At 42.0% G+C, this 23880-nt stretch overlaps 1 protein-coding gene across 1 annotated transcript; it reads left to right on the forward strand.

Moving 5' to 3' along the window:
* The first annotated feature begins 10138 nt into the window (after positions 1-10138).
* On the forward strand, positions 10139-14928 carry irx5a (iroquois homeobox 5a). Its single transcript, XM_018666969.2, has 3 exons — positions 10139-11889; positions 12816-13221; positions 13915-14928. Exons 1-3 carry the CDS (start codon positions 11647-11649, stop codon positions 14622-14624), a joined length of 1359 nt encoding a protein of 452 aa, XP_018522485.1. The 5' UTR covers positions 10139-11646; the 3' UTR covers positions 14625-14928.
* Positions 14929-23880: the final 8952 nt, after the last annotated feature.

Genomic DNA, 23880 nt, shown 5'->3' on the forward strand with positions numbered 1-23880 from the left:
CCATCTTGTGTGATTTAGTGGCTTGCTGCTAAATTAACATACTTGAGAAATAATTGCACCACATCATGAAAGATTAAAATAACTTTTTTTTTTTTTTAGTAAGTGTAATCTGTCATGTTGTACATAAAAGTTTTCATTGCACCACAGATATATTCCTTCTATCTAACCTTCTATACTATTATTCTCTTTTCCATTTCTCCCAGATGCTGCTATTTTTCCCTCGATGGCCATCTTGCTGGTGTGAAGAGTTTTACACCCATATTCCCTCTGAATTCAGCACAGCTAAGGCTTTTGGGGAAATTAAATAACCTGAGGATTGAGCTACTTTAGGAAGCCCAATTAACATATTTGCCTCTAGAGGAAAATATTGCCTCAAGTTGAATGGACGGTAATTTTACGCATGGATTTTTCCATCCTAATTCTCAGAGCTTTGAATAATCCGGAGAATTTGTTTTACAGAACAAGGGGTTTTAACGTTCTGCGCTACAGCTGAAGTGGTTGAATTTTTAGAGAACTGTGTGTCAAAAACAAATAACACAGCTTTTCAAAGGGCTACATGTTCTTGCTGTGTTAATTGAACACGGCTCAGTGATTTAATCCAGTAAAGTCATCTGTTTTGACTATAACGTATGAATGCATTTTCCCAGAGCAAGATCCAAGTTTGGAAAGATAAATCATGTTTGTGGCGGCCTGTTATGATATAGTGTATTTTGACAGAAGCCACGTTTGGCCACTATGATTTTGGACAACCTTCCAGTCTGATGGGAATCTCCTGTGTCCCTCCCCCTGGCTGACTAATCCACGACATCCATAATGGTTGAGCCTACAATATGTTACACTCCAAAAATGTTCAACCAAGCTCCAAAGTTAGAGCTTTTATAATTACATCTGTGTTGCCTTTTCTCATCCTCCTCTAGACAAACATAAAATGAGTTCTAATCTTAGCATACCTTCTCCAACTCTATGTTGAAATCCCACCATGTACAAAGATCAAAGTCTGATAAAGTTGGGATAACCCATATTACTTCTCATTAGTGAGTAACCTAATGCACACTGACAAGTCTAACAGTTGCTGTGGTCAGCTGCTGATGCCTCCAAATGGCCCAGCCCCTATGTGAAACTGGCTGACCAGACACTGAAGTAGTCCCTGAGTCTAGTCTAGTGTGGCTTAGCATGAACCCCATTTGCGCTGTCGCCTCTAGGCCCAAACCAAAAGGGACTGTTAAAAATGGGCTTTAAGTCTCCAACGGCTCGGCTGACATCCACTGCTACAGATCATTAAGGCTCCACAGCCTCTCTCTCTCTCTCCAGCCTCAAACACACCAGTGGAGTCATTAAAGGCAATGTGTAATTAAAGTTGGAATAAACAAAGGCTTTTCCCCAGGTCTTTTATTTCTCCCTCAACCATGTGTGTATCTCTCTCATTTTCACACATGCTTTCTCTTTCTCTCTCTCCCTCCATTTCTCTTTTTCTCCCTGTGTCTCAGAGAGAGAGTTGACACATAAGAGAGGAAATTCTCATTGGCTCCCATGGTGGTGGCAGGCATGGACGAAGGCCCTCAGCCTAATTAGAAAACTAAATACTCTGAGTAATGCCTAACCCCTGGGAATACAACTGCCATATCTCTTACACATGTGATGTGGAAGGACCCGGAATGCCACTGGGGTGTCTCGCTGAAATATCCTGTGCTGTTCCCCTTTGCACAGCTGTCCACACAGACTCATGCACTTAAGACAGGCTTGCTTTCATAGTTAAAATAGAAATTTGTGTCCTAAGTGCTGCAACACAGCTAATGCTAAATATTTAATTCCCGTGGGTGCTAATTATGGTTGAGTACTGGCAACACGGATTCCCTTTTTTCACTCCACATAACAACTGTAAAAGCAATTTAAGCATTTTTCAATTAATTAAACACATAGTCTTCCAGTAACCTCTTGTCATTTTGCCCTCCAGGACCATAGCTAATTTGTGTAGAATAGAAAAGGGAAAGGGGAAGGGGGTGGGGGTGGGCACGGTTTTCATCTTCGCAAAATGCTCCTACAAAGGAATTAAAAGGGGAGACACATAATTTTCACGAGAGTTTAAAAAGATCACACTCTATCATCCTTTTTTCAAAAACCCTGTAGTATTGTAAGTGTAGTTTTGAGTGTTATGAACCTACATATCAGATGACTGTAACCATGAGCAACCGGCCCCCATTATGTTATCAAAGCTGTGTGAGATAGTCTGGCCATGAAGCTAATCCCTGATGTATTTTTAGTCACAACTGACTGATGAAGTGAAATTACTACATCAGTGATAAAAATGGGGCTCTCTGAAAAGCCTTTACAAGATCATGCAGCAACCAAGAGAGCTCTTTAAGCTACTGCAAGTCTAAATGAACTTGTACAACAGTGGTGAAGTGCATGACAGTATGGTGAAGATGACTAGTAGTGGAATTAAGATAAGGATACATTATGCATCTATAATATGCTGAAATGATCATTTCTGCTTTAAAGTTCTGTGTTTCCATTGTGCCAGTGGGCCAGCTAAAAATATAAAACACCCCTGCTTCCGTTTATTCATAACTTAATCAGTGGGGGGAAAAAGAAAAAGAAATAATAGGAGGAAATCTAATCACATTTTTGTGATAAAAATATGTGCAAATTTGAAGTAAAAACTGCACATAAATGGTATATAGTATCACACTTCCTATATTACACAATCTCATACATATTACCCTCTATTGTGTGTATGCCTTTGGGTACATGTGTGAGAGTTATTAGGAGGGGTAGTGGCACACCCATCCTCTTATAAAGGCCCCTGTCATTGCCAGAGATCAGAAGCAGGCTGTGAAATCCAGCTAATAGTCATTATGGGATTCTGGTCCCTGCACATCCTACCTGCCTCCCAAGGCAGCTCCCTCACACTTTCATATTTGCATTGTGTCATCTTATCAGCATTCACCCAGACAGCGGACAGATCACACGGCAGACTGACAGCCACATCACTAATATCAGTAAATAAGACTGAGGGAGAGGAGAGTGAGGAGGATTAGACATCCTGCACTCCAGTGGAAAAAAACAAAAGACGAAAACAAAAAGGAACAATACAATGGCACAACCTTGTGACACTAAAAATAAAACAATATTATTTTTCTCCTAATGTAAAATTAATGTCCAGAGTCTTTGTAGATGGCCCTAGCATGCGATGCCCCCCTCCTGTTCCGAGTGGTGAGGAAGGGTGAACTCTAAGAACCCCGTGTGCTCAGTCACTTCTGGGCCCATGCAGTCAATAAGGCTATTTCTGATCTCCGGATGGCTAGGGTTTCAAAGCCTGTTTAAATGGGCTCCCACAAAGCCGGAAGCACCAACCTCAGTCCTCTCCCTCCCTGTCTTTCTCCCTCTCTCCTTCCTCCCTCCACTCTTTCTCTAAATATTGAGAGGGAGGCTCAGCTTGCCTACCCCCTCAGTAAGGGGGTGGGGGTGGTGGGGGTGTCCTCCCCTTCCACATGCAATGTGGTGAGGAAAGACAGGGAAGCGCAGGGTCAGGGCTCCCAGTGCTAAGCTGTGAAAGGCAAACGTTTGGCAGAGTAATTACACGCCGCACTGCTCTGGGAGTGATTAGTGATAGTTGTCTGTTCAAAGTGTTTGGAGCTCACAGCCTTTATGGGCTACGCTTGCCTTCCCTTTGCCTAATGTTTAGATTGCATTTGCATCAGGAAGAGAGTTGCATGTGTCAACATAAACAGTGCGCCTATGACGCACGCCAAGTGTGCACTTGCTTGTTTTTCACTGATGCTTAAAATATATTTTACTATAAAATCCTGTAGAGATAATTATATTATTGTGGAACATATTTCACAACTTATCAATGAGGGTTTTGTCAAACTGGTGCTTGAATTAGCCAGATTTTTGCAGTAAAGGACCAAAACTCTTGAATTTATACATCCTCAAAAATATATTCTCTGAATACTGAAACAAACAAAAAAAAATGTATTCAAAATGACCTTGATCTTTCAATGTTGCTTTTAAGCTGTGTTACTTAAACTTAATACTCTGATAGCAAACCTATTAAGCACATAATGGATATAATGCCTTCATTTGGCACAACAAAATTCTCTCTACTCCCAGGTCAGGTGACACTGCAGTGCACTGCAAACAACATGTTCAGGTGGTGTGGCTGGGGCTGCCAGCCTTTGATGTCCCTGCTGTGTTTATGTTGGCTAGCCATGCTGTCCCAGCACAGCCTGCAGATGTGCCCGCAAGCTGTAAGGTGAGCAGCAACACTCCCGAGTAACGTGTCCAGTTGTAAAGAGCACCCTGACAGGGGGTGTGGCAGGGGCAGGAGGGGGTGTTGACAACAGGAACAGACAGATACAAGGTAGAAGATATGGTATTAAGAAATACATGATGTTAGCATTGAAAATATTTGTACTAGCAAAATGAATTCCCTTCTTTGTTGAATGGGGAAACATCTAATTATGTGACTCACTTAATTGCTCTATCCTGGTGACATTAACTGTGCACAACTGATTTTTTTTTTCTTTAACAAAGCACTGGCCCTTTGACATAAGTTCTTTCTTGACCTCTGTCCCATTGAAGACCTGAGATACACGAGATTTTAATCCTATTGACATCTTCTGGGGCCTAAAAAATACCTTAAGCAATCAGAATAGTGTGTATCAAAGGAAGGATAGATACACACACCTCACACTAATCCAAACACAGGGGCCGACTCTGACAGAGGCTGGAGAGTTGGGTGGCAAAGCAGAGTAGAAACAAACACAGCCGCGAACAGAAAAGGAAATACCTCAGGGACTTTCTGGGATTGGGAAAGAGGTAAGACAGTACCTGTAGTGCAATCCCCCCCAAATCTGCACCAGGTGTCAGGCATTAAGGAGAGCATCTCCGCTCTGGCTTTCCACGTCTGGCTCAATCACCCAGGGCAGTGTGTCAGATGTTGGACAAAACGGATACTCTCTCGAAGAAGACGGAGGAGGAGGAAGAAGACCTGGGGCTCAGCAGAGTACAGAGAAGAACATTTCTGCTGGCAAAAGTAGAATCTCTACCATGTCTAATAAAAACGCCCTTTTGTGGGGGTAATTTTATTATTTTGCCACGATCCTCATCAATGTTTGACATTTAAATATTCAATTACATGTTAAATGAGTCTACTGAGGATACAGTATATTGAGAAGACTGCAGTAAGACAATAAAATACGGGAAGCAGAGCTGAACACTTTGGGTTTTAATGAGTTAAGATAGATTTAGAATAACATTACACTGTACCCCTTTGAGATTTTCAGCTAACTACAAAGACAATTGAGTACCGACTATTCCCTGTGTGATAATACAAAGCAAGTACACTATAGAACGCTTAGCTTGACATTAATATTACACTCTCAATCATAAAGACAAGGTTTAAACTGAACACCTGGCACCTTCTCAGTTTCAAGCATGTAAGCATTTTGCATGTGCAATTGTCCTGAAACAAAACAGTGGCAGTGGAATACTTTAGTACCTAGAGAGATAAAGGAACATAGAGCCAATGCCGGCATTGTTGTAACCACAGATTATACATGACACAACGAATAAAAGGGGCTGATTGTAAGATGTTTAAATGTATCAGAGGCATGGGAGAGGAAACGTAATACCTCAGCACTGGGAGATGGAGAATGCGACCGGGCACGTGCGGAATGCAGAGTGGCAGGAGAAAAGCGGCAATCTAAATTTCTAATGCTGAGGATGCTTCCCATTCTGTGTTTATGAAACATGGCTGCCGGGACTACAAAGGTAAGGGGATACAGCATCAAAGTTTGCCCTGACAAAAACAAAAAAGCAACAATGCTGCAGTGGAATGCACAACAGAACATAATACTCCACCTCCTCCTTCTCCTTCTCCCCTAAGCAGTCTCATTTGATTACAGTGTAGCAGGCCCCAAATCAACCCCTTAGTCCCATTTCTCACTCTCACTCACCACTGGCGCTGTGAGTGGGAGGTAGAACACGACTTGCCAAAGTGGCCAGGGAGGAGAGGAGGAGAGGTGATGTTGTGGAGGAGAATCCCTCATTTGGGGAACAAAAGAACACGGGAATGGGTGAGCTGAGGTGTCCGCGGCAGGGGTGGAAAAGTGCTTGTTGTCCCGAGTGCGGTGACTGAGGCAGAGACTGCATGTCTGATGACGGCGAGGCAACGGATCGTTTACAGGCTCCCTCAGCAGAAGCCCCTCGCATGTCCGTCTCCAGCCACAGAGCTCGCCCTCTACTTAAGGCAACAAGAGTCAGGCTCAGCATTACAAGCCTATTAAAAGATACTTTTAATTACGCCCTGCTCTCCTGGGATCACTTCTTCCATGAACTCTGTGTTTCTTTGGCATGTGCACTTAGGAATGGCACAACCAGAAGCACGTGTTGTTTTCTCCCTCCAATTAAAGGGCATGTTGACAGATTAAGGCTGCTTCTGGTTTGTGCTCCACTAACGCATTTAGGGAAGATGATGAACATGGTGGGAGAAGGGGGGTTCAGAGAGAGGGAGAGAGAGAGAGAGAGAGAGAGACTGATAGAAGGAGAAAGAGGAAGAGAAAGAGAAAAAGAGAAAGAGCATGCACATGAACCCTAAGGGATTAATGTGTTTACATTACCTGGGCTGTGATCTATCACCAACCTCGTCAACTTCTATTATGCATCACATACATAAGCAAGCAACAGACCTGGGAGCCCCTGCAACTCACTCATACTATTTCAATTGGATTAAGTCAGTGCAAATATCTAGGGCACAGCTCCCACACTGTGGTTTTAGCATTCTGGTAGTCATTTGATTTGTATGTTGTATCACTTTACCTTCATGAAGGCATTGCAGGAGTGCCTCCTACATGCCTCAAGAGCTTCTAAGTAGTATGGGATTTAGATGATTACCATATGGCACCTATAGCACCTTCAAAACAAACATGCTATTTAGCCGTAGGTCTGGTTAGACAACAGTAAGGCACAGAAGCCCTCAGATCATGAATCAGAATATACAGGTACACACCAGTGAGAGGAGTAAGGGAATGTTAAGTATGTGGATTCACCATCTGTGATATTCGCTAACATGAGGTTTATTCTGTCCCAGCTGTAGTAGAAGATCTGTATTGTGTGTAAAACACTCGGTTGGAGAGGTCTGGCATCAATGTATAAATGCTGACAGTGGAGTCTGCAGCAGGGCCCCTGAAAGAGCTCATATTCACACTCAGGCTTCATTATATCCAATCAATATTCGTTTAGTCACTGAGCCTATTGACTCATTTCTGAAATAATATTACAGGTCATTTGTCTTGTCATGGAGTAGGGAGAATTATCCCTTTTATACCATCCCCCATTTGGAGAAGGGGGGTATGGGGTGAGTCTGGATATGCTCTATGGATACAACTGTAAATAAATATTTTTGATAAAACACTGAAAAATCAATGGGTGCTTCCTGTGATCCATCACGAGCGAATCAATCATCATCTGCGCAGCTGGCAGTGTGGTGCAGGAGGGCGGCGTGGCAGTGAGAGAAGGGTGCAATCTTTGTCTAAGACCTCTCATTTTGGAATCGCTTCTCATAATAGGGTCATCATTTCATCACTTAGCCAATCCAGAGCCCTGCCATTCAGCCTTGCGGGGATCATGGGGAGAAAGGAGGGTGGGGGGGTCAGACGGGCCCCATCAGGAGTAAACTGAACACACACACACACACACACACAGATTCTCGCTCCATACATCTTCATTCAGGTCAATAAACGAAAAAGAGATCGCAAGAACAAAAAAGAAATAAGGAAGTAGATTCTCTCTCCTGAAATCCAAATTGGCTCATTGTGCTTCATGTAAATTGTGTGATATTTTTTTTTTTTAGAGTTAAATAAAATAATCAAATCTTAACTGTGTTATCAGGTCACGTGAGCAATGGTTGTGATATTTATCAGATAAAACATTAAACAATCACATAAGTGTAACAACAACAGTATTCCTGAAAAGTGGGACAGAGTAAATTAAATGACTTAAAACACACAAAATAAGAGCTGGGGGTATGGAAGCATATATGCATGTGTATTCAAGAATTATCACTTCCATAAGTGAATAAAGTGAATTTAATTGGTGCCACAGTTACTTTTATCTGAACATGTGTGTGTCTGCATGCCTGTGTGTGATGGGAGGGGGGGGTGAGGGGTGCATTTCACTGACTGCTTAGTGACATAAGAAGACTTCCTCAACATGGATCTGAAGAAATTCAAAACATAGACAAATAAACAGTTATTATTTTTAATACATTTGGGTAATAAACAACTTTGTACCAGTAACACTGCCACTAAAAAGGTGTAGTACCAACTGATGTCATGGCTATCACATTTCAAAATACAGAAATAAAATGGGTTCAATTACTGCTGTAATAATAACTTATTATTACAGCATTAATTATAACAGCTAATCATAGCTGTATAGGATGCCAGTTGTTTAGTCAAGTAGCAGAGGGCACATATGTTTAATCATTTAATAACCCCCCTCTTCAAAAAAAAAAAAAAAAAAAGCAAGGTCAAAAATAAATTACATCCATTATTTGCAGCAAATCTCCCCAAAGCATTTGGAGCGAAAACTGTTTTGAATTTCAATTGGCTTCCAAGTGGCAAAAGCCCTCAGCTAATACATCAAAGAAAAATTGGTGTCAACTAATCGGTTTAGGACACAGATTTAGAATGGTTAAAAAATCCCATGAATACTTCAAGCATTTTTCTGTATACCACTAAAGGCTTGGGAGCAGTGCAGCTGACCTTGTGCGCTCCAGAAACCTGTCCGCCGCGACATTAACTGACTGTTTAACTCACCCGGCCACGCAATTAGTCCGCCACAACGCATAATGTTGTGTAATAATAGCCTCTATATCCAATTTAGATTACACTTGCTCCCTGAGGCATTTTAAGTGGCATGCATCATCTTTCATTCACTTCTTCTTTGCCACGTAAAGCCGTTTTCATGCGTCAAAACCGAGGTCGTCCTCGCAGGGGGAAAAAAAAAACATAGAATAAGCGATAACGAAGAGGAAGCGACAAAGTTAGAGGCTGTCAAAACATCACACAGAGAGATTTATATTCGGATCTGCATATTGCGCGAAGACGCCTTTACGCGCCTAAAAACACAAATGCAGTTTTCCCACATTGAAAAAAACGCAAATGAGCAAAACTATACTCACCTACACCTCTTCCTCTACCAGTGCAGTGCTGAGAGGTGGTAACAGTTGCCATAACCTACTCCTATTATAGGCTCCGTGATCTCAAATTATGGGTCCTCCTCCTACTTCAGAGAGCAACTCTCAAGCGAAACGCATTAAAGGAAGACACATGACACAGACCCTTCATCCCTGCCTCTCTCCTCTGTAAACTTTATCGGCATTATTTAACACAATAAATAAATACTCAATGTCATTGATTCAGCGTGCACTTTTATGACCGCTCACATCGGCACAAACACATACTAAATTGTGGGAGTTTTCTTTTATATCTCGGGATGATAATGTCACCAGGATATCTGGAGGATATCTGCGTCTATAACGCGGTTATTCTATTCCATTTTTTCCCCACCTCTATAAGATAAGCAAGGATGGTAACTGTCACTACCAGCCACTATCACTGTTGTAGCTGCTGTTATGAGAAAAGTTCCAGTAATTAGCTGATTGTCTAAACACTACAGGAGGCTGTGAAACTAGGTCTCATAGTATCACTGTCATCTGATTAGGCTATACTGTATGGTCGCTTTGTGTATCCATTCTTCTTTCTTTTTTCCTCTCTCTCTCCCTCTCTGTTTTTTTTTTAAGTCTGCGTCGGCTCCCACTGTACCAGCGTCATCATTCTTTGCTCTCGAGAGCTTTTCAGAGCGTAAAAAAACACGTGACAGTGTGTGCACACACTCTTTAGCAGCGCCTACAGCGATCCCTTTCGGCTTATCTGAGACTTGAACTGGAAAGTCAATCACCAGAATGAAAACACCGTTTGGATATCAGAAACACAGTTAAAGAAAAATGTACAATAGCCTATTAATAAATTATAACAATCCCTGTAAATTATAATATTTATTAAAAAATACTAACGCAACTATTATAAATAATAATAATAATAATAATAATAATAATACTTTCATTTTTTATCTTCTGGATCGTTGAGTAACAGAGATTTGCCAGGTGTCTAATGCCCATTCAATATAAAAAGTAACTGCCTTTAACGATGACATATTAAATAAATCTAGGCTATCCAATATTTCAGCACAGAAATGTATCTGCAGTGATCAAATGAGATTACATCCACTGGTCCAGGCGGATTTGGATGTAGTTGGCACTAATCTGCCCTGGCTTGAGGGTTTTATGACTTTCTGAGAGTGTGTGTCTGACCGGTTTATTCCAGGATCTATTACAAAAACTATTTAGCCACAGTAAATCGTGCAAACACAAGTGACGGCGCAGACTAAACATAACTTCCACAATCACAACACACGAATGTCAGTATAAGGAAAAGTTTGTTGACACACAATATATGTTCTGGTAGAGCTGTTCGGTCGGGTAGCTGTTTGCGCCATCTTACTTTTTTTTTTTTTTTTTTTTTTTTTTTTTTTTTACTTTTCAACTGTCATATGTATCTTACCAATGCAATTCGTCTGGCGTTAGAAAAGTCGACGTGCACAACAGCAGTAATCCATCTGAAACTCCCACTGCGGATTTTAACACAAGGCGCACGGAGATCACGGAGCACCAGTCTGTTGATTTAACGCACATATTTAAAATGACGACTTTTTTACGCACAAAGAAAGAATAACAAAAAGAGAGCAAAGCAGTGGAGCGCCTTTTTTAATTCCTGTCGGTATCTTGCAAGCCCACATCCTGGCACACACAACAGCCGATTTGTTATTGATCAAGTGTGAAAGTGACGGCTTCGTATTTGGGTAAAAAAGAAGAAAGTTGGGAGTTGACAGACTCGCATGATGTCGCCATCCAAAGGGGGGCTGCCAGACGCACTTGAGACTTACTGCAACGAGCCTTGTTAAAGAGGAAAAAAATAGAGAAATAGAGAATGAGAAGGATTGTTAGTTAACGCGAGAGGAGGGAGGGGGTGAGGAAGAAGGGGGAGAGAGAGAGAGAGAGAGAGAGAGAGAGAGAGAGAGAGAGAGAGAGAGCATGGATTTGGGCAGGGCTGTGGTTACCCAGCATAAGCTTGCCTTTTCCTTCACTGACTACACCCCAAGAGGAGGAGCGTAGTGTGCAGCGTAGTAGGCGTCAGGATCCTCAATTTCCAACTTAGCATCTTGGCAGGACATTTTCCCAAGCAAAGCCCCCGTCCGACGGGTAAAAAAAAAACTTCTGCACGGGCATGAGAGCGACGGTGCAACTCTGATAAGGGAGCAACAGAAAAACAAAACGAGACAAAACATCCGACGGGCAGTGGCTGGCTGGCAGCGACCAAATTAATCCATCCAAAATCTAAGCCGATTTTTTTAATTTAGTCACTTTTACTTTTTGCCTTCACCATTGTCATTTAGAAAGGGGGGGGGACAGACAGCGGGTCTGCAGACACACACGGCTCTATGCGCTCCGACAGCAGCGCATGAGAAAATAAAGGGGGGAAAGTGCGCAAGTTAAGTGGCTTCTACTCTCCGGGCTCCAGCATGGCGTATCCTCAGGGCTACTTGTACCAGCCGTCCGCTTCTTTAGCCCTGTATTCATGCCCTGCGTACAGCACCAGCGTTATATCCGGACCCAGAACCGAGGAACTTGGGAGATCCTCTTCGGGATCTGCTTTTGCGCCCTATGCCGGATCTACTGCGTTCACCAGCGCCTCGCCAGGCTACAACTCCCATTTACCGTACAGTGCAGACGCGGCGGCAGCTGCCACATTCACCTCGTACGTGGTGAGTACATTTAAGGTGATTATTCAGTGTAATAGGAAGTAAAATCGAGGATATTAGCTCGTTATAGAAGCTTAGAAGTGTCCGCTGTGTATTAGGAGTCCAGCCATTAGGAAGAAACGTGCGTCACTGATTGAGTGCGTGGATATAAAATTACAGAATGGCAGGTCCACAAAACGTGTTGGTGAGCAAACAGAACTAATTAAACTGAGCGCTGTGCTATTCTGTGGTGCATAAGTAAATTGTAGTTTTTTTAAACGAAAGACTGGGCTCTGCTTTGCCGAAGCTTCTACGCTCATAACTGACTACAACGCGCCGTCTGAAGGCAATTTAGGTCACTGTATTTGTTTCTTATCATTCTATTAGTTGTGCCAGCTGTGAAACTTAAATATTGCAACTTAAAAAAAAAAATACAGAGGAAAATTCTTTTTTTACTTTTGTTGTATTCTCACTGAGTGATCTCATGGCAACACAAGTAATTCATACAGACTGGTTCTATAGGCCTGGTTACCACAAAAGGTGATCCTATTAGAATGGGCAAAGAAAGAGAATGTTAGGCCCATCATGCATAACGTCAGTATGTTATTATCATAAATGCAAATTCAAATATTTTAAAAGCGAGAATAAATGCAGCTGCAGGTTGACATCGTGCAAATACTAATAAAATGCATAGAAGCACAAGATCACATTTCAAATACTCAATCAAGTTCAAACAAACTCCATAAACATTAATGTCAAACTTGAGCTACTGGATTAAAGCCAGTGTGTTCGTGTGTGTGCGTGTCCGTGCGCGCGAATGAGCGTGCATGTGCGCGTGAGCGTGTGTTCATGTTTGTCTCTCTAGGTCTTTTTCACTGTTGTGAAGCAGTTCAGAAAAGGAACGCGCCTGAACTTTTACACACTTTTTCGTTTTCATTTTTTTATCACAGAGTTCTCCCTATGACCACACTACGGGTATGGCCGGCTCAATAGGATACCACCCTTACGCAGCACCCTTGGGCACCTACCCTTACGGTGACCCAGCATACCGTAAAAACGCAACCCGGGACGCCACCGCCACCCTGAAGGCCTGGCTCAACGAACATCGCAAAAATCCCTACCCCACCAAGGGCGAGAAGATCATGCTGGCCATCATCACTAAAATGACCCTCACCCAGGTGTCCACCTGGTTCGCCAACGCCAGGAGGAGGCTAAAGAAGGAGAACAAGATGACCTGGACCCCCCGGAACCGGAGCGAGGACGAGGAGGAGGACGAGAATATTGATTTGGAGAAAAATGACGACGACGAGCCAAACAAACCAACAGACAAGGGAGACTCCACAGACACAGAAGCAGGTCGGTGGTGCAGGGGGAAAAAAGGCAAAAGAAAAAAAAAATCATCAATTTTTCATCGCAGTCGTTTCCACTCACGGTGCAAAATTGATTGCTGGTTAATGGTGGTATATTATTTATAATGGGACAATTGCTTTAAATAATAATCACCTTGAACTCCCCTCGTTTGACTTCTCAGGGGCTGAAATTGCTGGTGACGCAAAGTGTTTAGCAGTCAATTTATCTTTAACTGCATAATAAGGATACAGCTGGTGTACTGCGCCGGGTATTCGCTTAAAAAAGGCTGCCATTGTGTGATAATTATATCCTAGTTTTTAACCGTCGTTGAATGCTCATTATCATAATTATTGATATGAAATATTTTTTAATAGCGAAGATATATGCATAAATTTAAATAGCCATCATAGTGTAGGTTCAGACTTTAATTTGTGCCACATTGTTCGTGTTTGTGCAACACTGTTTATGCTCTTATAATTGTAGAGAGGAGTTCATTCACCTTTTAAGGCTGGCAAACATCTTTATGAGGTCAATTTATAGCTCACACAATAACTGTTTTTAAGGGAAAGTAGCCTAATTATTTTTATATATCTGATTTAATTTTTTGCATTGGTTACCTAAAACATATGTTCGAGTTTTATCAACGTTTTAATGTTGGGGCTTATTTGGCAGTAATTCTGTTCTTTATTTGTGCTTTAGATCATAAACTGCTGAACCCAGGGGACATAGGCTGTGACAGATTTAAAGAGGAGAGTCATGGCAAAGACACGGATCCCCTTCTGAGCGACTCGGAGTTAAAAGAGCAGGAGGAGCGGACTACAGACTTGCTGCCGGATTCCGCAAAACCAACCACTTCGTCTCCCTCGGCTGTGCCCCGGGGGAACCAGAGCGTTGCGCAACAAGACAAGCCGTCAGATTTGAGCCATGCACCGGGTACGGTGACCAGCAATGTGACCTCTGTTATCCACTCGCCCCCTTCGGCCCCTAAACCCAAACTCTGGTCGCTCGCGGAGATCGCCACGTCCTCAGACAGGTGTAAGGGCAGCGGCGAAGCGCCACAGGCTTGTCCCGGTTTGGGTCAGAGCGCAGTAATGGGCACCAACGCGTCTCCATCACGGTCCTCCCCTCAGTGCCCGCTCCCCAACAGCACGGTCCTATCCAGGCCTCTGTACTACACCTCCCCTTTCTACCCCGGCTACACGAACTATGGTGGCAGCTTTGGACACCTTCACAGTAACCACGGCTCGGTAACCACGGGCTCCACGGCACATTTCAATGGATTAAACCAGACTGTGTTAAATAGAGCAGAGGCTTTGGTAAGAGAGAGCCAGAAAGTCAGAGGCCAAACGCAGGTAGATCTTTGTAAAGACTCCCCTTATGAACTAAAGAAAGGTATGTCAAACATTTAATACCTGATTATTTTCCACTCACCGCGGACTTTTATTTATTTTTTTGTGGTTGCATTAAAAAAAAGAAAAAAAAGAAAAGAACAACGATGAAGCAAATTCTAAGAACAGTTATTTTCTGAGTAAATGCTTATCCTCAAATTTTTAGTTTCTGAATGGTTAATCCTAAAATGTAACAAGAATGGTCTTAATCGCTGCAGCCGCCTGAGTCTATTTGTATTAAAGACTAACATGTATATTTAATGTAGCATTTTTGTATTTAAAATGAACAACACACTATCTTTGAAGTAAATTATGGAAAAAAATATATACTTGTGCAGCCATTACTTGGGGGAGCAGTTGGAATAACCTGATCTGTGTTTTTAAGTGTTTCAAGGCCAGCTGATTTATACGAAGTATTAATTCAGTTTTGCACAGTGACAGATGTTTCAGTGGTAATTATCATTTCAAAATATTATTGGTAGTGAGAGCTTCGACAGACTGGAAAGAAAAGGCCTACATTCAGCAGAAGGATGTTGGAATATCTAAACAATTTATCAACTCAGTTTCGTTTTGGTTGGTGCAAACATTCAGAGGGGTTTTTTTTTGTGAATGAAAAAATGTTGGAAACAACACGGAGGAATATTTTGGTCTATTTTTTTCTTTAAAATACACCCAGGGCCTTTCTTTTTCCTTCCACATGAGCACGTTTCTAAAAGTGGATATATTGATATAATAACAACACAGAGGCGCAGTCATTTAACCCAATTACCTATCGTGTTTTATGCAGAGCAATCAGGTGGTGAACTCCGGTAATGAGCTCGATTTTATGCCAAATTTAGACCTCATTACTATTTTCCAAGGCGTGGCAAAGCTGTTAAAAGGGACGCGACCATGCATTTAGAACATACTGCCCTATTATATATCATTAATGGAGAGTCTCTTTAATGGCGCGTTAGATGTGAAACATTAGCTGTTTGGAGGAAAGGGAGAAAGCTGTGATGCACACGGCAGAGACAGACACATAACACTGTGTAGCCGGTAGTCTGGCCCTGTCCTCTAACTCTTCCAACTTCTGCAGGTAGGTGTCACACTTGCTCCTAATTTCAGGGGGACTCTTTGTTAATCCGTCACGGAAACCCATCCCTGATCAAATGGCCTGGTTAAAAAGAAGTGGAGCCAATGGGGCACATACAATGATCACAGTTATTATGAGGATTATAGCAACTTTGACAAGTGGATAAAAAAGGCACGAATTACATACTTGACCGACATGCAGAACAAAAACAGAAACAAAACAAAACAAGGAAAAAAACCATAAGGCTATTTCCCACTGATACACTGAAGATAAGGTGTTTTAAAAAATGTTTTTTGTTTGGTTTTTTTTTTTTTTGTTTGTTTGTTTGTTTTTTTGATGGTTTATTGAAGTTGGACCTACACATTCAGAGAAAGAAAAATTATTGTCTTGTCACTTCATTATTATGATTATTATTTATTATTGGTATTAGTATTATCATCATCATTATTGGAAGAGTTGCAGGCCAGTAAGCCTTAGAAACATAGGCCTCAATCCTTTTTTGAAATTTATATTCATATTATATACATATTTATATATATATACATATATACACATTTAAATGAGATTTTATTTGTTTAGTGTAAATGTTAAATTACAATTAATTATTATTATTATTATTATTATTATTATTATTATTATTATTATTATTATTGATGTAGTTATTATTGACCTCCACTGAAGTGGGACAGCATGCTTTTGTTTATGGCTGCCATTAATCTCCATAGTTTACTTTCCCCTTCTCCAGTTTGAAATCTCCCCTGGGGTTTATAAAATTCCCTCAGCCTTAATGTCCTCTATTCGGGCCCTCTATTTTAATCTGACAGAGTGTGCTGGAGCAGTGATTGCGACACATCAGCCGGCTAAATAGCATAATTATGTTTTTCTTTGCTGATCCCCAGGGGACTGAACTGTTCGATGCAATGTCCCCTAAGAGAGTATTAGAGTTTTATTAGAAATTGCGTTGTTTTCTCAGGATTGATCGAAGAAGTAATGTTTCACAGGGACAATACACACACTATTTCTGGGCTGCAAATCATCTGTGTGAGGCTGGGTAAATACTGTGACGTTTATATGTCAAATAGGTTGTTCAGGTTTTTCTGTGTGCGGAGTGTGTGTGTGTGTGTGTGTGTGTGTGTGTGTGTGTTTTTTTTTTTTTTGGGAGGGGGGGGGCGACTACGACGCTGAAAGCCAAGCGCAGAACCGCTCGATGATATTATTCCAATTAACTTTCTTGATATAAAGATCCACGGTAAATGTTGGGAGGATGATCATCTGCACTGCCAAACTAGATCCCGAACAGGGGGCAGACGTGATAAAACACGTCTGACTATTGAAATAGCTTACATATTTCACCACTTTTTGTACAGTGCTGCTTTACGAGACGGATTATTTTATGGTGTTATTATTGGTTTCTCTTCTTTTCCCAAGGATGCTCAAATTTACCATTCAGCTTTGTCTCCCCCCACTGTTGTTGATCAAATCACACCCAGTGGGACAGAAACACAAGAGGTCTTTGATGCTCCTGTAGAGTCTGCATTAATCCTTTCCACTGTAATTGATTATACAGCCGATTCATTATTATTATTATCATTATTATTATGTTCCTGTGGAAAAAGGTTTAAAGTATTTTAAGTAGATATTATATTTTAACAGCATATATAAGTATATGAGGGGGAGCCCGCGACAGCTTTGATGTCACTGTATTTCAGCTCATCATGTTCACTATTGGGCTGCGTATGAAAAAAAAAGAAAAAAAAAAGAATACTCTCACCAATTAAAAATATATATTTGACGGTTGATGATACTTGTTCTATTTCTGGGCGTGATAGAAACCAGTCAATTAACCCCAGATTACTTAAGGAAGCGGAGCGAGAGACTCTGCAACCCTTCATCAGAGGCACGATAGCCTACAGGGGAGATCCTCTCTGCAACTTTATACAACTCGGTCCCCTGGCTTCCCCTCCGCTTGAATGGCGTGTCGGTTCATTGTTGGGATTGCTACAATGTGAGAATACTAAGTAGGGGTGAAACCGTTCCCACGTGTGAAAATGGGGGAAAATAATCCGACAGGAGAAGAAGCAGAGGAGAAAAAGAGGAGAATAAGGTCTGTACCCTTCACTCCGACTTTGTTACTGTTTAGCAGATTCTGTGAGGTTTGAAAAAAAAGTTTCTCTTTACTATCCTCGTATCAATTAAACTGTGGCTTAACATGAAGTCTGAGGGCCGCAACTAACGGTTCATTTAAATTTACTGAATTAATTACTAAATATCGTTGCTTGGACTTGAAAAAATAAAATGTAGTTTTTTTGGTCTAAAATCGAATTAATGCGTAAATAGTATGTATGCATTGCTCCGGGTAAACAAAACAAACAAACAAACAAAAAAAAAAAAAACAAATAAATGGGGAAAAAAATACAGCCGAAACTGTTATTTTACAAGAAACCAACAGCAGATTCTTTGCGGCCCACTCTGTCGCTCATTACACTTTATTTATGCATATTTACTCTAAAAGTAGACACGACAATAATGCGTGTACTTCGGTGTGTTGGTGTCATGAGGGAGACTTTCAGTGGTGACTGAAAATAGTGCTAATATAAGACTAATGAATAACAAGAGTAAACCGTGGTTTCCTGTTTGTTTTCGACACTTTTGGGAACGGCAGGATTTAATGAAGTGAAAGTTAAGTCTGGCATCTGTGGCCCCGTATAATCCCTTTATTATTGTAATTATTTGTGCAGCCTACAGTGTGCAGATTTATCAAAGGTAAAAAAAAAAATACCCATCACTCAATTTCGTTGTCCATTGTGCAAGTGCATGGGATATTTAGACAACAGAAGCTGTTTATTAATGGCGTCAGATTAAGCCATCTAAAACGGACCTACTGCAAACTACAAGCCAGGATGTCAGGAGTTTGGCGAGAGATGTGCTGCAGGGGCAGACTTGTGAAGAAACTTGGAGCTGTGCGGACCAAACAGATTAGGCACCTGCCACTGGACAGCTCCGTGAACGCCTCTCAAATGCTACTGTATGTCAGAGCACTAAGGTGAAACCAGAACCTGTTGATACACACACTCCCAATATCACCGAAGGATTACTCTGCGGACCAAACGGTACACCGTATAAACAGCCCCACTGATAAAACGCTCGTCTACGCGATACAACACATACTAGTCGGGGTCAAATTCAGCTCAAATGTGTAAATAGACACCCGCTGTACTTGACCTGCAGAGATTATTCGCAGGAAGTAAGAGCAGCAACACAAGTACTAGTTTCCAAATGCAATATAAAAGAGGGCTGGAATAAAAAGAGGACGGCTTATTTTTTTTTTTTTTCAGAAAAGGGGGTCGTTCATATCTGTGACTGGAACGCACTCGGCTGTCGAAGATATTTGTTTTCCCTGGATTTTTCACGTTTTCCTCTTCAAAAATAGCCTTCAACTTCAAAAGCAAACAAAAAGTCACTATAATGTTTTACAGGGACCAGCTGTGTGTCTGTGACAGACAGGCAGACTTTATTCCCCTAAACCCATGATATCCTTATAGGTTACTCTTTTTTTCTTTTTTGTTTGTCTTCTGCTGTGATTTTTCCCCCCAATCCCTGTATAATGTGCTACAAAAATAATGTGCGCTCACTTCTTTCTTTCATGAAGTTTTAAATGTAAAGAAGAGAATGACTCTCCTTTAGTGACGTTCAGTGGAGAGTTGAGTAACCGCTCAAGGCTATTTAATCATCATCATTTGCTAAATGAGAAGGCTAATTAAAGACACAACACTTCAGCTTTAGTCTTCTGGCGAGACATGGGACTTGTTGAGACCAGAGTCGACAGAATATGCTCCGTGTTTGGGTAAAACAACTTGTAAATCGACTTCATTTTTAATCCCACTTTCAATCAAACAACTGACTTGTAAAATATGTGTTATCCACCCACTTTAGGAACCCAGAAAAAAATGACTGAGTCTCAAACCTTTGGCACCTCCAACGTTCATGTTAAGTGGAGTTATAAAACGCTCTTGAGCACACTGTAAAGCGACCCAGATAAGGTGGCAGAGAGTGATTTACCACTATTTTTTTGCACTTCACGGACTGTTTTTCTATTTCTCCGTAGAGCTCCTCTGGGAGAGATTACACGTGTAATTTTCAGCTGTGAGATGTTTTAAGTGACCTCCCCCCAACATAAATAAAACATTTCTATGAAGAAGGGGGAAAAAAAAAACATTAAGGAAGAGTGATGAACTATGAAGTCCTAGGAGGCCACGGGTTGGGGTTAAGAGAACTGAGGGATTCAGTTCCAGTGGCAAATAATAATAAGTCTATTTAGGTACGGATGAGTTATTAAATTTGTCCATTACTTAAAATGAGAATAAAACACAATTTTTAAAAAGGCGATCATTTAAATTCAAGGTTGGATAATTCTATAATCAGCCGGAATTCTCCAAAATGTTTCAACTATGGAAACTAGTTCTCTCAATTCTAATATATACCACACATGCACACACACACAACCCTACTCTGAAAGCACCTTGACTCTTTGGAAAGGGCTGCTCATTGACCAGTCTGCTCTGACAGCAGTATGGCGTGAGCTTCTGACCCTGTGACTGCAAAGGGTCTGTGTTCAGTGGCCATGTAAGGGCTCACTGGCGCTCACACTGGGGGTTTCTGCCCTGCCCCGGAGGAGGTGATGTGCACACACGCGCGCACACACACGTACGTATACACACATGCAGGAGGGACTTCTATTCCACGCCAAAGCCCCTCAGGTATGCACAGCCACAGAGCAGTAAGTGTGTGCATCCAGTCTGGAGGTGGAGACACCAGTAGGTTCTTCCTCCCATGACTCTGTACAGGTCCTGCTTGTATCCTTGCACTGGCTCCTCCTTCACTCTGGTCACAAGGTGAGCAAGTTCAGCACACCCACTCTTGAAACACTGACTAATGCCTGTGTTTTGTGGCACAACCCTGCTACCTCACACAATGCACCATCCTCTTCAGAAGTTTTCAATCACACATGCAAATTAAAAATGATATAGTAGTATTGTAGTATTGATCTCTTCATACTGGGCTCCACCAGAGTCTCTGATTTGTAAATTTGTTAATGGGAATAATATAGCAGATGTGGTTTGTGAGGAAACACTAAAAAAGGACATCAATCTATGTACAATAAGGACCTCTAATATTACAATATTAATGGTTGTGATGAAGATTGATGAGCTGTTTTCTTTCAGTGACTTCACAGGGTCCAGGAGGGAGGAGGGGTACCAAGCTGCCTGACTGTTTATTTACATTTGCCCTTTTTAAATGATCCCTTTCTTCTCAACATCTGCTCCACATTACCACACAGATATCTGTCCTAATGACCGCTATAATGCCTGTGCTCACACACTTGCTCCAACATAAGCACTTGCACATACACTGCCTGTAACATTACCATTATCCACCATTCACCTGGGACACTTTACCCTCTCCAAACCACCTTGCACAACAAATGGACCTTCTCTCACTGCCGGCCCTTTTCTTTTTTTTTTTTTTGTCGTTTGCTCTGAGCTTTTCCACTTTTCCTCCCAGTTTGGTGTAGTCTGATGGATGCAAATGGGCACTTACTTAATTGGATCAGTTCCCAAGATGGAGATAAACGGGGCACTGCCTTTTTTTCCCCCCCCTCCCCAAGTTATTTTGAGCCATGCTCAGTTCAGCAGTGTGTGGAGAGAACGTTAATGAGGAGGGGCAAGGAGACGCCACAGTTGGACTCATTCAAAACTCTCTGCTCCAGACTGGCCCTCACTCCCACACAATGAGGGGGGAAGAAAGCTGCATGGGCCCCATGTGTGACGGTGTCCCAGTGCCAATTTAGTAAAGTGCCTGCGAGTGATGCAACTCATAAACTGTCCAATGAAGAAGCACCACACCGGCTGCCCTGGTTTTGGTACATGCAGGTAGCTGTTGGGTTTTGTCATTCAACAGACAAATTAGATGGCAGCCAAATCTAAACATAAACATGGAGGAAAACAAATCAGCTTAGTTCATGTTGGTGCTTGCTCACATTACACTTGACACCCAAACGTCCTAGACATTAACAGATAATCATAGATGAAATACATTTGGTAGTTTCTTTTATTTGCCTGAACCCCATCACTATCCATCCAAAAAAAAAAAAAAAAAAAAAAAAAAAAAAAATCAAGCTATGGCTGCATGCCAGTGGGAGTGTGTTGGCTGCTGCACCCTGATTAACAGGGTGGTTTACAGCCAACTCCAATAGGTAATCTCATCAGAGAGGGGCTTTAAACAGATAAAGACCACCCCTAACTACCCCCCCTCGCTAACCCCTCCAACTGCCTCCCTTCCCGCATGAGACCTCCCATCTAACACACTAACTGAGATCTGCTAATACCTGGAGCAGGCTAACATGGCCAGCCACAAACCAGGCTCAAATCATCTATTGACCTCATTTTCAATAAAGGAGCCATTTCCAGTCTGATGGATGATTTGTTGGTCTTGCATGGAATGGCCATCTGGATGGAAGGATATGATCACTGTAGTAGGTATGCATCACCTGCCAGCTCGGATTCTCTGTATAGACCAAAGCCTAAAAGCTGCAGCTACGCATCTGTCTATGTATACCACTCGAGCTAATATGTTTAAAACCAGACTAGCTTAAAAAAAGAAAGGGGGGAAAAAAGAAGAGCTAATTGAATTTTGCACCATATGGTCACTATTGGCTCAGGTTTTTTTCATCTCAAGTCAAACATGAGGTTATTTTGATCCAATATGAGAAAATCCCTGGTTGCATCTGGAGACATAACAGCAGTTCATTCAGTTATCAAAAGCTTTGTACCCGGACCTCTTTGTTGCCGAATAAAGAGGAGGAATCCAAAACAAATCTGTGAAAGAGCTTTGGCTGTAGTAAAACCCCTTGTCCCACACTGCCTCCCTTTTTTTGTTTGGGGAGCTCAGATTGGGTTCACAGTAGCTGCACTTAAAGTATAGAAAGATCTGATTTATTAGCTTGTCAGGGGAAGCATTGTTCAAGAAAGCAATCAAAAAGCACTTACCTAGCTCCTCTAAAATTACTGCTTTTTTCACTGGCTAATTTGTGTAACTCCCATGGAGAGGCTGGCAAAGAGTTTGATGAGGCATATAATGATGATTAATGAATTTATTGCCCTGCTGCTCATCAAACGGTTGTAGTATATACTTCTCTCCCTTTCTCCCAATGTGTTGCGCAGGCTCCAGCGCAACAGAGGGGCAGAGATGACATAGTGTTGCCCTCCTCCCTGATACCTCCCCCTTTGGCTGATAACCTGACTGACCTGATGGGCATGAGAATGCAGTGGAGCAGGAGCACAATGGACAGTTTAATAAAAGGTTAAACTGGAAATGCGAGTAAATCTGCTGCAAGGGACACATGCTCTCAACTTTCAGTCTCTGATCACTTTTGTGGGAAAAGCCAGGGGTAACCAGATCCACACGGCTTCTTCTTCTGCCCTCCACCACCGCCGCCACAACAACCACCTCTCACAGACCCCCCATGCAACAGACTCAAAGACAGCGAGAGGGAAAAAAAGCATGGATGTCGCTACAAAGTCTTGTGAGTCAACAAAAATAGACAATCTATCACCACAAATGATGATTAATGATTGACAGGGCAGAGTGGGAGTGTGTGTATTTCAGTATGTGTGTGTGTGTGTGTGTGTGGTAGTGTGCTTGTGACACGGTCACTATGGGGTCAAAAGCTCTTCTGCATATTTGCTAAATAAGCCCACCCCCTCTATCCAGCCTGCTCCCATAACTCTGGGGTCATGCATCTCTCCGTTCAACATTGTATAGGATGTTTACACTTGATTACACTCCGTGCCTTCCTATTCCCTGCTCTTTAGCCAACTGTGCTTTATTAAGTCCCTGCTTGTTCACCACTGCTGGCAACTAAAGAACGCATTGTTGCAAGCCCCCCCCCAACACACACACACACACACACACACACACACACACACACACACACACACACACTCACACACTCACACACACACCCAACAACACCACAACCACTACCACACGCACACACAGATGCATACCCATCCCCACTCCCACCATCGCCCCCTTTGAGATCAGTTCCCTGGATAGGCTGTTTCTGGATTCACTGATTCATTAGGTTGGTCCCTTAAATACATCAAAGAGCTCCAACGCTCACACAATAAACCAATAAAAGCA

The sequence above is a fragment of the Lates calcarifer genome, linkage group LG2 (assembly GCF_001640805.2).
Source record: "Lates calcarifer isolate ASB-BC8 linkage group LG2, TLL_Latcal_v3, whole genome shotgun sequence".
Lineage (NCBI taxonomy): Eukaryota > Metazoa > Chordata > Actinopteri > Centropomidae > Lates > Lates calcarifer.